We start from the raw sequence: 15,707 nt of genomic DNA, 5'->3' as shown, positions 1-15,707 counted from the left end.
ATACTTAGAGTATTGTATGAGTCATAATTTTCTGAACGTTTGGCTTTTTACGAAATCGAAATCGGAGGTCCGAAAGTCCTCCAACGATGAAAAACGCAAAAAAAATCTGATTCTATTTTACAGTAACCGGTTACTCACCGAGTGTTAACCGGTTACTTGCTTAAAAATCTGTTAATTCTGTTTTACAGTAACCGATTACTCACCGAGCGTTAACCGGTTACTTGCTTAAAAATCTGTCAATTCTGTTTTACAGTAACCGGTTACTCACCAAGCGTTAACCTGTTATCACTGTTGAAAAATGAAAAATTAAGATTTTATTTGTGAATGATATATTGTTATGAATGTTGAGATGGTAAAGATGATCTTAATTGCATATTATGTAAATGGTGTATTTGTTATGAATGTTAAGATGGTAGAGATGATCTTAATTGCATATTATGTGAATGGTGTATTTGTTATGAATGTGTATAGGTACCATTGGTGTATAATTCATAGAGTTGAATTATGGTGATATGTGGAATGTTAAGATGGTAGAGATGATCTTAATTGCATATGTGTTGGTATTTGTACATTAATTCATGGCATGGTCGGCTTCATTGTGGAAGCGGTGAAACAGTGGGTTCACATGGTAGCACACGTTGATCCTTAATTGGAAATAGGCGTGGTAGTGGACAGTGATCCTTAATTGGAAATAGACGTAGCACACGTTGATCCTTAATTGGAAATAGGCGTGGTAGTAGACGGTGATCCTTAATTGGAAATAGACGTAGCACACGTTGATCCTTAATTGGAAATAGGCGTGGTAGTAGACGGTGATCCTTAATTGGAAATAGACGTAGCACACGTTGATCCTTAATTGGAAATAGGTGTGGTAGTGGACGGTGATCCTTAATTGGAAATAGACGTAGCACACGTTGATCCTTAATTGGAAATAGGAGTGGTAGTGACTTTGATCTTGTCCGGATCGGAAGCGTGGCTTGGATTCTAGATATTGAATCGGAAAGCGGTGAAACGTTGGGTTCACATTGCGGTACCACATGCATAGAGTCACATGCATAGAGTCACATGTCTTGCATTGAGTCGCATTAGAGTTATGTGATAATTGAGTGTATGCATTATTATGATTGTGATGTGTGTATGAGATATGGTAATTGAATTTGATGATGTTTGGATACATAACTTGGCAAAGTATGTGATTATGTGATAATTGTAGTTATGTGTATTTTTGGGAATATAATATTGGATTTGAATATTACAATCCTTGAGTTTTTGTGTGTGCTTGAAACATGTGAAATAAATGTTGGTTAATATTATTTACATGGTTATATGAAGTGTGATGAATTCCTTTAATTGTTGATTTAATAATTGTGCTTTATTATACTTCTTCATAATGATTTGAATTCTCACCCTTCTGTTGGAATGATGTTCTATCGCGATATCGCTCGGGTACTGGAGATAGTGGTGATTCGCGCAAGGATTAGATTCGGAGGCTAGTCTTGTTGTGTTTTGACTAGGTAGTCTATAATGCTCTGGTCATGTAACACAGGGTAGATTAGTAGTATTGAACTCGTATCCTATTTGGATAAGTATTATGTTATTACTTATGAACATGTTTATTTGCAATTGCTGTTTGAGAGGCCGTAGTGCCAAATATTCTGGATATGGTTTTAGTTTATCTTGAAGAGATTATTGAGAGATGATCATGGTATGGGACATGAATCATTTTATGAAATGCATGAGTATTCATTATTTTCCGCTGCGAACGCATATGCTTGAATATTCATGATAGGTGAAATGTGTTATTTTAAATGACCAGGTATATTGTATATTGATGATGAATGATGTTTGGTTTTTGAAAGCTTTTAGTTTTTGAAAATGTCGATGTGACTCCCTTTTGTTTATATGCGTGCTTATTTACTCTGATTATATGTTAAGTATTTTGGGGTAGAAAAAGGGGTGTTACATGGTCTACCACTTCTTCCCACTTTTTCTCACACGAACCCAATTCATTTGACTCCATTTTCTATGGTCTTGGAACACTATAAATACTTGTTTAGACTCATATTGAAAGACATCCAAGCTTAGTGCAACATAAGCCATATAATTCACCATTTGAAAGCTTTAACTCTTCACATCAGGGGGTTATTGCACTTATTCTTGTATTAAGTTTGAAGCATTGACTTTGTAGCAGTTAATCTTGCCAACATTTTTTTGCATTCAAGTTTTTCATTGATTTATTTTTGTACCAGATTCAAGTCTCCATTGGAGCAGGTTTTTTTTATAATTAAGCAATTTTTATTGTATCATTTGTTCCTTTATATGCAATTTTATTTGTCTTACTTTGCAAAATCTATCTATTTCAAGCTTTGCTTTCTACATTGAGTCATTATATTTTTATTAATTGCAGGTTCTTGTCTTACTTTAATTTACAAGTTTAATTTACCTATTGCATGCTTTAATCTTAATTGTTATGCCTAATACATTTAATTCCAAGTTTCAACTGCATGTTTCTTTGTTTATCATGAATATGTTTAGCTAAATTAATAGTGTTGGAATTTTAGAACGGTTGATTCAACGGTAATCTATATGTTACCCCTTTAGAAATACTCTTGGGATTGTTTTAGTTTTATTTCAATTCTCTATTATAAATTTTGATTCGGTTAATACGAAAGTAGGACCGTAAATACACCGGGTAAGATCGAAAGCCATATGGTACTAAAGACTAAATTGTTAAGTTTTTAACTAATAAATAATGCGAAATCACTTTATTGATTGATTAGGAATGTTTGATATTTCTAGAAAGTGATTTTAAAACTGTTTTCGGACGCGTTTATAGATTTAAGATCCGGTTGACCGAGCAAAAGACGGAAACCCTTTAAAGTCAAGTTTTTCAACCCAAACCACTTTTTAACTAAGTAAAATAATATAATTTCCAAGAAAAGTTTTTTCCTCTTTAACACAAATGCACCAGGTACGTGAGAGCGAATATATAAAGTAGAGGGTAAAATCCGGTTCCAAATACGTGAGAGTGACAATTCCCTTTTAATTAATTCTTTTTCAAAGGAAGAAAATATTGTCCCAGAGGTAGTTCAGTTTAGAAGTAATAAGAGTATCATTGGTCAATTAGAGTCGCATTCCAGTATTACATCTCTGAATTCATTCAAATTTATTATTTTATTTTTCTCATTCAAATACTTGTTCAGATCGTATTAGGTAAACACCGTAGCAATAGAAAATGATAGATTGATTGTTAGATCTTTATGGTTCGACAACCTTTTGTATTACTCTGATAGACTCCGTATACTTACGGATACAACCCATCACCCCACTAGAAGAACCAACCATTCTAGGGATTACCAACCAAGATTCCAGCGGCATCTATGGCAACCTCCATGCTCAAAACAGATGGAATACCCACTACTTTTGCATCCACCTAGTCATGCTTTGCTGCGTCCGACCGGTCTCGAAGATCTGAGCAATTCTTCACTTCAACGTCATTGGGCTTAGAATTATCGGTCCTTAGGCGAAGTTGAATATAATCCTTAACGCGTTCTCTCCTATGTTGCTTGGCTTGAATCTCCTCCCATATTAAGATGGGAGGGGGCATAAGGACCCTGACGCTATTAACTTCTTTACCAATATTTGATAAAAGGGTTTCTAATGAGCCAAAAGAAGAAGTTCATTCCTCCAAGGAATTCCCAGACACCCTTTCTGAGTCAGAATCGTCAGATAAATGTATAATATATGGTTCTAGGTGATTGCGACGAAGGGGAGGGGGATGAGAATCAAGGGATGTCCCCATTATAGAGGCAGACGGAATTTCACCTTCATAATTGCTCATTAGGTCAACCGTACTATCACTTATCCTGATTAGAAAATAGGAAATGCTAAAGATAACAACTTGAATTTAGGACGATACATGGTTATGTGACATTAATGAAGCAGAGGAAGAGGTAAAAGACAAAGACTTTGAGTAAGGCACTGGAGATTGCTTCTATTAATATTCTCATAGAAGAAGAAACAAATACCTTTTTTGAGAAAATGACTGTAAGTTTGAATGCTAAGAATCACATAAACTTTTCAAACTCTTAACTCCTTGTATTTATAGATAGCTGCAACTGAAGAATTCAAACCAATTAGGAAAAGAAGTCACAAGATCAACGACTAGGTTTTCCCTTGTGGATACACGCAAACTCGAGCACATTCGAGTACACTATAAACCACACCACGCCCTAACTTGTCGCATCAACACCTGTACATAACGTTTCAATGATGGGATTGCATTTAATGCGCCCGTTCCCCATTACTTTTTTAATTGATTTTAGGCATTTCAGTTCTATTTCACATTGGACACCATTTTGGGGACTGACCAATATCATTTAAGACTTTCCCGACTCCTTTTATGCCCGATAAAGCCTTGGGGAATTGTTTTGAGTCGGTCAAAGACCCAAATGGTTAAGGCCCAACTAATCTCAAATCCAATCCACTTGACGCAAGGTATAAAATAAGTTCACACGTAAATAGCAAGGTACATTCTTCGATCTCCACTTTTCACTACACTCATCTTGAATCTTGATCTAACTTGAATGTTGAAGTGCTAACCATGCAAGTCCATCCCGCATTGCCGTGAAAGAGATGAACAACATTATTCAAAATCATCCATTCTTCAACTGCATCCATTTCTGATTTCCGAACGGAACAATAACGAAAACTATTGATATATGGAATGATATAATTTTATAATTTATCTCCCTTACATAAGATAAGACAACAAATTCTATCCAATTTACTTTCTTAAGATTCTTAAAAATAAAATAAAATACAAATTCATCTTATTATAAAAAATCATACTACATTCAAATTCATTTCTATGACAAAAAATACATTCAACATTTAAAAATTATAATACTTAATTACAAGAACATATGAGACATGTGACTCCATGATTCGTTGTTACTCTCCTCACTGTCTCATAACAGAGGAGTTGTTGCTGTTGCGTGTGTAACCCGATTTGGTGGTTACTTCCATCCCATCTTCCACCACCACCGTCACCATGCCAATCACCAACCTCCACACTCCACTCCGTTCAACCCCATCCTCCTCCTCTTCATCCCACTCTTTCAACTCAAAGATCCTCCTCCTCCTCACCCTCCTCCCCGTTTCCTTAGCTACCATAGCATTCATCCTTCAATGGCGTGGCGGCATCACCGATCCATCGACCCTTTTGTCCCCTCACGGCTCCCATAATTTTCCCGGCATGGAATCTTCCCTTCTTTCCCCTCTCCCTCATTCAACCTCCCGTTCTTCTGATTGTCTTAACCTTGGTCGCTCTTCTTCACCTTCTTTCCCTTATTACCATAACTGGAAACTTGACTTTGGTGATTCTCTTACCCCAAAGGTTTGTTTTTTTTGCTTCTTTTCTTTTCTTTATAACGTGGGTTGTGCCTATTTTTTGTTGTTTTTTCAGCTTCATTGTGGGGTTTGGATTTATTTTTACCTTTTCAATCAATTGTGCTATGATCTGTGTTTATAAATTGAGTTGATACTTGATATAGGAATTTTGTTGGTGATTAATAGATGAGGATAATCAAGGTTGGTTCTGAAGATATTGTTTTTGTTGCTGATTTGATTAGTGAAGTGTGTTTTATTAACTATCTTTTCCAAGTTTATAGTAATTTTAGTCTTACCTGAGTTGAACTTTGAGTTAATTATGTTATTAGTATTGGAGTTTGAGTTCATGTGATCTATGTTTTATTGGTTTTCTATGATCTGTGGTTGTAAATGGGGTTGATGTAGAAATTTTAGTGGTGATTAGTTGACGAAGATAATGAAGGTTGTTTGGAAAGCATTGTTAATGTTGCTGTTCTTTTTTAGCTATTTGATTAGCAAAATGTCCTTTTTTACCTAAAGTTTCGAATCTTAGTAATTTTGGTTTAAGATTTAGACTTAGCTGTGTTGAACTTCGAGTAAATTATGTTATTTGAATTTAATACTGGAGTTTGAGTTCATGTGATCTGTGCTTTATTTTATTGGATTTGTGTGACATGTGTTTGATGGTTTCTGCAAGCTGAGTTAATTTTGATATATTTTTGTTGAAGATTGTTTCTAAGAATATGTTATTGTTCTTATGTTTAAGCTATTTTATACACCCTTCATTTTTAATTCGAGTACTCGATTGACTTCATTTTTTTATTGATTTTATTAAGTATTACTACTTTTTATTGGGTTGATCCGTATTTTATACCCGACTTGCAGATCTGTGTTACGACTAGTACATCAGCAGGGCTTGAGCAGATTCTTCCGTGGATGTTTTATCATAAAGTCATCGGAGTTACTAACTTTTTTCTCTTTGTGGAGGGGAAGGCTGCTTCTCCTGAAGTATCAAAGGTCTTGGAATCAATTCCTGTAAGTAAAAACAAAACTCAGTGTGTGTTTGGTTCGGTGGTGGCAAAAATTGATTTTAGTTAAAAGTTAGTTTAAGCTAAATTGATTTATGTTTGGATACGTTAGTCTAAAAGTGAGTTGAACAATAAATTTCAGTGTTCTTACTATCGAGATTCAATTCTTTTGATTTTTTTCAGATTCCTCATTTATCTTCCCTAATGTTATTATTCTAATTTGATTTATGTTATTTAACTAGGGTGTAAAGGTTATATATAGAACAAAGCAGCTGGAAGAACATCAAGCTATGAGGTTAATCACTTTTACCATTTACTTACAAACTTTGATCCTTTTGAATTTATTTTGCAATTTTCAATGGTTATAATAGTGTTCTCTAGAGTTTCTCTGTTTGAAAATATAGTGTTCTCATAGCCGTCTTTGAGGGCGTGCAAGGCGAGCTATCGCACAGGGTCCAAAATTTGTCACGGTTAAACCATACATAAATAGGACTCTCGTAAAATCTGTCACTGTTAAAATGTGGTTAAATATGGCCTCTAAGACGGCCCTGAGTGTTCTAAAGCTTCTAATTATTCACATTTCTGCTTCTTTTATTGCCCGTGTTCAAGCTCATTGCCATAAGATTTTATTTCGTTTCCTTATTCGGGATACATATATGTAATGCTATTCTAATTGTAATTTCTTAGTTTCTGCGAGAGATATTTTCTCGTACTGATTATTTATATTGTTGGTTGCATCAGCCGTATTTGGAATGAGACATGGCTGGCAAGTTTCTTTTATAAGCCATGCAATTATGAACTTTTTGTAAAGCAATCCCTCAACATGGAGATCGCTATTGTTATGGCAAGGGTATGGAGAATTGTTTTATTGCACAGATTCTCATTTTATTTTTTCTGCTTAATTTTGTTGATCACCTCAAATTTCGGGCCTGCTGTAACATCAGGATGCTGGTATGGACTGGATTCTTCATCTTGATACAGACGAATTAATACACCCGGCTGGTGCTCGTGAGTATTCTTTAAGGCAACTGCTTCTTGATGTTCCGGGAAATGTTGATATGGTCATATTTCCAAATTATGTGAGTAGAATCTTCAATTTTTTTTATATATTTTTTTAAATTTCTTGATATTTTTTTATAACTCGTGAAAGTGGACGAGAAATGGCTATATTAGCTTCAGTTTTGTAACTAATGCTATCAGTCTTCTTTTTTTAGGAAAGCAGTGTTGAGAAAGACGATGTCAAAGAACCCTTTAGTGAGGTAAGTCACGAAAGCTTTAAAGTGTGCAACTTATAAACACAATTTGAGTTGGTCTTTTTTGTGCATGCATGCTTGTGTTTGACCGGATTTGTAGAATGTCTGCAGAATTTTTCGGCGTTTCTGATATAAAGTTTGCATGTTTTGTTATTGACAATTCTACTCCTCTCTTTCTCTCTCGATGTGTCAATTCAGGTAACGATGTTCAAGAAGAATTACGACCATCTTCCAAAGGACACATACTTCGGCACATACAAAGATTCTGTGCGCGGAAATCCAAACTATTTCTTGACTTACGGAAACGGAAAATCAGTTGCACGTGTACAAGATCACCTTCGGCCTAACGGTGCACACAGATGGCACAATTATATGAAAACCCCAAAGTATAACACATCATCAATATATACAACATTTTTGTGTCCATGATCTTCTTAATTAGTATCATGATAATTCTTCTGAATTATGACAGTGAAATCAAATTGGAAGAAGCTGCTGTTTTACATTACACATATGCTAAATTCTCCGATTTAACTTCTAGACGTGATCGTTGCGGTTGCAAACCTACAAAAGAAGATGTCAAAAGATGCTTCATGTTGGAATTTGACAGATCTGTAAGCTAATTCATTGTATTCACAACTTGTGAAGCACTTACACATATACTAGGCACGACACTGACACGTACACACCGGAGATGATTCAATGTATTCCAAACATGTGTCGGTGTCAGACACGAGACACATCTTCAATTTGAAGTGTTGGCTCGGCGCTACACAAGCGTTTACTATATGTTTGAAAATATTTTTCGCCGATAGGCCGTCATTGATGATAAGTAAACCTTTTCGATTCTACGCATTCATCATTGCTTTTTTTGTGCTAAGTGGACCTTATCATCAATTTCAGGCATTCATCATTGCTTCAACAGCAACTGAAGAAGAAATGTTGAAGTGGTATGCTAACTTCAATTAATATTCATTTAAAATCTCCTACATATTTTAACAACTATTTTATCGATCTTCGAGAAACATTCGGTCTTTTTTCTCGTTCCAGGTATAATGAGCATGTTGTGTGGGGTGATAAAGAACTGAAGATCAAACTGTTGAGGAAAGGAATATTAACCCGCATATACGCTCCTATGGTAAGTGATAAGTTATGAAGACAAAAATGAAAAGCAAGGTTAATAACATCAGTAAACTGAAAATATTATTTATACGGTGTTATGCGATACAAAAGCCTCTATATATACACGTAACGGCATGGAAACAAACAAGATACTAACTAACACCTTTCATGAAGTAAAAGTTGTACCAATGACTTCAGCTTGTTCGAGTACCTGTTAAATGGTGACGTTATAGAGCTATAATATAGCTAAATTTGAACAAAGTGCAAAATATTGTCAAATATAGAGGACATAGCGGCGCTATAGCACTGCTATATTGAATGCGGAATTTGAACAAATTGCTATTCTCTGTGAGTTGCGATAAACAAAAGTGTGTTAGAGACTACGAAGTATGGACTCTGACAAAAGTGTGTTAGAGACTACGAAGTATGTGGACTCTGACAAAAGTGTGTTGTACATGTGGGTGTTGGACACTGATTCAAAGAGTGTTAAAGTAAAGAAAAGAATCAATTTTTTTGAGGACATTCGTCTGATTTTTTCGACACGCGTCGTACGAGTTTCATACAAGTGTTGGACACCGACACGTATCGGACACTGCAACACGCCTACTCTTAGATGTTTCTGTACTTCATAGGTTAGAGATAGAGCCAGTGAGAACATTTGATATCTTGAAAATATTTCTATTTCTACATATTTTACATTTCTCGATGAACTTGTCTTCAGGTCATAATACAGAGTTTGAGGGAATCCGGAGTATTCAGTTCCGTTATTGCATCGGCGCCAATACTTTCCAAAGACAAGTTCTTGCATTCAATTGACAGTAGCAATTCAACAAGAGCTGTTGCCTCTATATCCCACCCATCAAGAAAGGTTGGAAGAATCAAAGAATCTCAAGCAACTGCAAGGAGGATTCTGGATCTTGAATCTTCTGTATTTCAAGAATCGGCCGTACCGCCGGAGTCTCCTCCAGGAGCAGTAGAAGATAGTCATCTCACTTCATATTCATGATCAATTTCAGGACCATCCTTTCTTCTCCTTCCATACTCCATAGGTTGATATGTTATATCTTGTTTTTGTCATTTTTTTGTATAGAGTGCTTGCTACCATTGAATTCTATTTTGTGCTTCTTTTTTTTCCACAATATTTGTTGATAGGATAATAGTATTTTCTATCACATGTTATTGATTATATATTATGACACTTGTACTAATGTATGAAACTATTAAACAACTTTGATAGTCTTAAATAAATTTTTTATAAGAACCTAATGAGTGTCATAAGGTTTGACTCAGCATAGTTAGTTGTTGCTTATGGTTCAGTTTCATCTCCAAAACACTTATTATAGGGATGGAATTGGTTGGAATGAAGAAATGGATCATTCTTCTGGTGTGTTATAGAACTCTGGGACAATTGTCAGCAATATCTTAACAACACATAATCTTCACTTGTGAACTGATCTCTCCCCAGAAAATTTTTAAGATCTGGTTGGTTTGAGAAAGAATAGAAGGGATAAGGAAGAAAATAAAATGAGCTAAGTTTATCTTCCTCCAAAATTGGGAGATTTAAAGAAGAGAAGGTATTTATGTAAAGTTTAGATTTCAATATCACTTTTATTAAAATCACACTTTCTTCTCATTAGAATCTTGACTTAGAATGTGTTTTGGAGATTTTAAATTATCACGGTAAGAATTTACAAGTGGACGAGAAGTCGCCTACATGTCGTGGTTTATGATCAGGTACGTAGAAGAATATAAACCGGTAAGACCATGTCGTGGTTTATTATAAATCGGTAAGACCGAAATAGAGGATAACAACTCCAGTATCTTTTTGTTGTGATTAATTTGTTCCAAATAATCACACTCATGTAAAAAGAAAATATAAGTATCAATATGAGTTTAATTAGTTGATAACATATCGATTACAAAAGAAAAGAAATATATCTTTCTATGATGATCTGCATAATTATAAAGTAAGGAGGTATCAAATGACTCTCGTTGATAACTCTTTAATGGGGCATCCTCCTGGGCTTCAGGGTCAACATGACCCTCAAAAATCTCAGGTTCTGTTGCATCATATGTCTGAGATGTCCGAGAGAGTCGGCTACGAGAACCAGACGATTGGGGTTGCGAAGTAGATGCAACATCAAACGAGTTATAACTCGTGGCCCCGTGGTCTTCGATGTGACCCTCATGTCGTACCGACGCAGTTTGGTACACACACCCGAGCCTAATATGTCCAGTGTTGCCTTCAGTCATTGCACATGCGTTATAATCAGAGATAAATATAAGCAACATGTCCGGAGAAAATCACAAATCCCACAAAATACACTATTTCTTCCCTAACAGGCCCAAAAAACCTCAATGTATGTTCTAATAGCCTATCAATTTCGTTTACTCTATTACCTAATGTACCTAAAACAACTAATGTATCCTAAAACTAAAAATCAAAACATAAAAAGATAAGAAAATTTGAAAAAATTGGCAAAAGTAATTGATTGATGAGAAGGAGCAGTTGGATGTTATGAGACGATGGAAAGAACTCCAATGATATAAGCTTGACTGAATGAATGCAGAGGTAAAATCGTTGAAGAGCTCAAATGACTTTTTTTTAAGAATTTTTGAGAAAATTGAAGAAGGAGGAAAAAATAAAGTTTTGACGCGGGATATTAAAGAAAAGCTACCCACAAACTTTTGAATAAATAGTGTTTACATAGATGTATCTTCGGATAATTTTTTTTCAAATATGAAGATGTATATCTGGATTAAATTTTTACTTAAAAAGGGAGGTTTTTCAATTTGGTCTGAAAAATGACTAAAATAGATGCGTGCAGAGATGCATCTCCAGACACTAAGAATATTATCGACTTTTCACGGTGGTGTGGGAGCACACAAAAAATGGAAAGAGCATCCCCTAGCTTTTCTAAAATTATGTTGCGAAGTAAGGGTGACATAATAGACGGATTGGATGGATACAGATTTGATTGCTAATCGATATATTCAAACAATCTATTAATCCGTTAACAACCCACTAAAACTTAAAAAAAATATCAAATCCAATCCATCTATTAAAGATAAAATCTATAAAATCCATCCATTAACATCTTCTTAATGGATAGGTATCCATCCATCCAAAAAAATAATTTAAATATATTCATTATTTTTTTTATTAAAATATATACTTTTAAATTTTTTTCAGAATGTGTTTTTTTACGTTATTAGAAATAAAAAATAATTTTTGTATTTTGTGAAAAAATTAAATTTGAAAAATATTCTTTTAAAAAATAATTTTATTTTTGAAACAAAATTGATTTTTTGTATTTAGAAAAAACATTCTTTTAATTTTGAAAAAAATGAATTCTTTCTGTTGAGTTTTTGCATTGTCGATTTTTTTTTTCGAAAAAAATAACGATTTTGTTTTTATTTTCAAAAAAATCATTATTTTTTAAAATTAATTTTTGATTTTTGATTTTTTTCGAAAAAGAGTCTCTTTTCTTTTCGGGAAAAATTGTTTTTTTGTATATTAAAAAAATCGATTGCTTTTTTTTAATGGAAAAATCGGCTTTTCCTATTTTTGAAAAAAAACACTTCTTTTTTTCAATTTTTTTTTGTATTTTCCAAAAATATGAATTTTCATTTTGAAAAAAACATTAAAATTTTCTTTTTCTTTTTTAAAAAAAGTTTATTTAATTTTAGAATTTCAAAAATATTTTATTATTATTATTTTAAAAATAAATTTAATGGATTTAGTGTATATTATAAAGATAATACATTGGATCATTAAAAATATGTGTGGTTGAACTGAATCAATCCATATATATAAATGAATGAATTGAGTCAAATCCATTAACTTAGTTTTTACATGGACTTTTTGACAGATGGATTGGACAAATTTTGTTTTGATGAATCTAATTGTCACCCTTAGTGAGAAGTCTTAAACATGTGACATCGATGGCTCACCAGTTATACATACAAACTTTTTTAAAACTGTGGTAAAAAGAGTCTTAAACGTGCGACATCGTTGGCTCACCGGAATACCAAACATAGACTCAGTCTCATTAAACAACTTAGTCGTTAACTATGCATGTATATTATATTGTTAAATTTGTAATATTGCATTACTCACTTTTTTAAGAAGTGAAATTTCAATTATTAAACTAGTTGTTGTGACAAATAGCACACCAGAAACGAAGTAATCTGATGAGAAATATAAGTTTTCTTGAACAAATAGAAGAAATTTATTCAGTTATGAAAAGAGAGAGAAGAAGACAGTTGGTTATAACAATTTTACTATTCAATTTCTCTAAATATTAGTGTTTACATAATACAAGTGAATAACAACTTAATCACTCTCTAACACACTAGAGTACAATCTATATATAGACTCCTAGTATATGTATGTCATGTATGATGATAACTAATAACATAACTAATTTAAGTCATTTACATGTTAGAACTGACTTCGACTAAAACATGCACAACTTCGACTACTGCATGCTTGAGCTGACTTCGACTACAACATACACAACCCAGTCGAACCATGAAGCTTCCCTTGTTGAGACTAGAGTTTGATCCAAATACAACAAATCTCCATCTTGGAACAAACTCTACAATACCAAGGGAATAAGTTAGCTATCATCGCGCAACTTTATCAACTACATACAGTGAAAGAACTTGCTACTAGGTAATGACTTGGTGATCATTTCAGTAACATTATCTTCAGTCAAAACCTTCAACACTTTCACTTCTCCTTTCTTGACTTTCTCCCCGACGAAATGCAACCTAACATCAATGTGTTTGGTTCTCTCATGATAGGTTGAATTCTTCGAAATATGTATGGCACTTTGAATATCACATTTAACAGTGATAACTTGACATTGAAGTTTCAGTTCCTTAACAAACCCTTCAAGTCACAATGTTTCTTTTACAGCTTTAGTAAAGGAAATGTATCCAACTTTAGTGGTTGATAAGACAACAAATTTATGAAGAGAACCTTTCCAATTGATAGTTGTGCCAAACATTGTGAAAACATATCCAAAAAGAGATTTTCTGGTATCCATACATCATGCATAGTCAGAGTTGACAAATCTATTTATTTCGGTTTTACCATCACTCATGGCTTCACCATAAACCGGGACCCTACTCAGGGATCCATTTATGTATCTTAGAATCCACTTCAAAGCTTACTAGTGTGTCTTTCCAGGGTTGAACATATACCTGCTTATAAGGCTCATTCAATACACTATATCTGGCCTCCTCCATACCATAACATACATCAAAGAACCTACTATACTAGCATACAAACTACTATTCATATATTCTCTTTCGACTTCAGTACTAGGACTTTGAGTCATACTTAACTTGAATTGAGGATTTGTCGGTGTTACATCAAGCTTTGAATTCGACATACCAAATTTGTCAAGAATCTTCTTCAGGTATGTCTCTTGAGATAAACATAATCTCAATCGCTTTCTATCTCTCCGAGTGTCAATCCCAAGAATCCTGGTGGCAGCTCCCAAATCCTTCATGTCGAACTCCTTATCGAGTTCAGCCTTCACCTTCATTACATCCTCGATATTGTTGCTTGCTATGAAGATGTCATCCACATAAAACAACAAAATAATAGGTGAACTTACATGTCATATAACTACCTATTCAGCTTGCAAACATAATTTTCCTTTCCTCTTTCTACATACCCTTCAGTTTGTCTCACCAGGATTGTTTCATCTAGATCACCATACAAGAATGAGGTTTTCACATCCATCTGTTAAAGTTCTAGGTCAAACTTTGCCACCATGGCTAACAACATTCTAATGGATATATGATTTAAAACATGTGAAAACAAATAACTGAAGTCGACTCCTTATTTTTGAGTGAACCCCCTAAAAACCAACCTTGCCTTAAATCTCTTCGATATCACTTCTTCAATTCATTCCTTAACCTTGAAAATCCACTTATAGTTGACTAACCTGGCCCCTGTAAGTTTATCGATAAGCTCCCAAGTTTTATTTTCATGAAGAGATTTTATCTCATCATTCATGACTTTCAGTCATTCAGCCTTATTTCGACTCCTCACAGCTTTCTTGTAGTCTCTAGGTTCTTCATCAAAAACCTCACTTGCAGATATTAAGGCAAAATCTATGAGATATGCATAACCAAGTCTCTGAGGTGGCTTGATGAATCTTCTCAACTTGTCTCTTGCCAGTAAGTAGTCATTATCAGTTTCCTCATCTTCATCAGCAACTTGTGTTTCTTCTTCTACTTCAGATGGGCTATGTAATTCAACATTAATATGCTTCACCTCAACATAAACCTCTTCATGTTCCTGCTCTTCTTCAGAGATCTTTGCATTTCGACCATCTCATAAGTTTTCTTGAAAGCCATTTTATCTTCATTGAAAACTACATCACAACTTGTGATATACCTTCTATGACCTGGTTCTAGGCACCACAATGTATAGGCTTTAACTCATTCAGAATACCCAAGGGACATGCATTTTATACGTCTAGGTTCGTCTTTGTGTTGCCTAATGTGAGCATAAGCTACACAACCAAATACTATAACTCTGTTGAGATTAGGTGGATGTCCCGACTAGACTTTTTCACGTGTCTTCATCCCCAAGGCAGTCGAGGGACACCTATTTATCAAGTATGTTGTAGTCATAACAACCTTAACCCAAAACACTTTCTTTAATCTCGCACTAACTAATATGCATCTAACCCTTTCCAAGATAGTAACTACTACAATTTTGTGCCTTACAATACCAAATATAGCATAATACTTGTCGAAAGCTTCATTGCAAAACTCAAGGCCATTGTCGGTCCTCAGCCTTTTGACATTTCTGCCTGTCAGATTTTTGACTAAAGTCTTCTAAATTTTGAAATTCTCAAAAGTGTCATCCTTAGTTTTCTGAATGAATATCCATAACTTTTTGGAATAG

General features: G+C 34.2%; 1 protein-coding gene across 1 annotated transcript; it reads left to right on the top strand.

Annotated features, from left to right (window-relative positions):
* Positions 1–4,890: 4,890 nt before the first annotated feature.
* LOC127085702 (glycosyltransferase-like KOBITO 1) lies at positions 4,891–10,039 on the top strand. The gene is made up of 11 exons (XM_051026198.1): positions 4,891–5,398; positions 6,256–6,405; positions 6,641–6,693; positions 7,140–7,248; positions 7,343–7,477; positions 7,613–7,657; positions 7,850–8,037; positions 8,124–8,265; positions 8,555–8,601; positions 8,702–8,789; positions 9,495–10,039. The coding sequence occupies exons 1-11, from the start codon at positions 5,054–5,056 to the stop codon at positions 9,777–9,779; spliced, it is 1,587 nt and encodes a 528-aa protein (XP_050882155.1). The 5' UTR covers positions 4,891–5,053; the 3' UTR covers positions 9,780–10,039.
* The last annotated feature ends 5,668 nt before the right edge of the window (positions 10,040–15,707 follow it).

The sequence above is a fragment of the Lathyrus oleraceus genome, chromosome 5, assembly GCF_024323335.1.
Source record: "Lathyrus oleraceus cultivar Zhongwan6 chromosome 5, CAAS_Psat_ZW6_1.0, whole genome shotgun sequence".
Lineage (NCBI taxonomy): Eukaryota > Viridiplantae > Streptophyta > Magnoliopsida > Fabales > Fabaceae > Lathyrus > Lathyrus oleraceus.
Note: the sequence above shows the minus strand (reverse complement) of the source record. Positions and strands in the feature narration are given on the sequence as shown.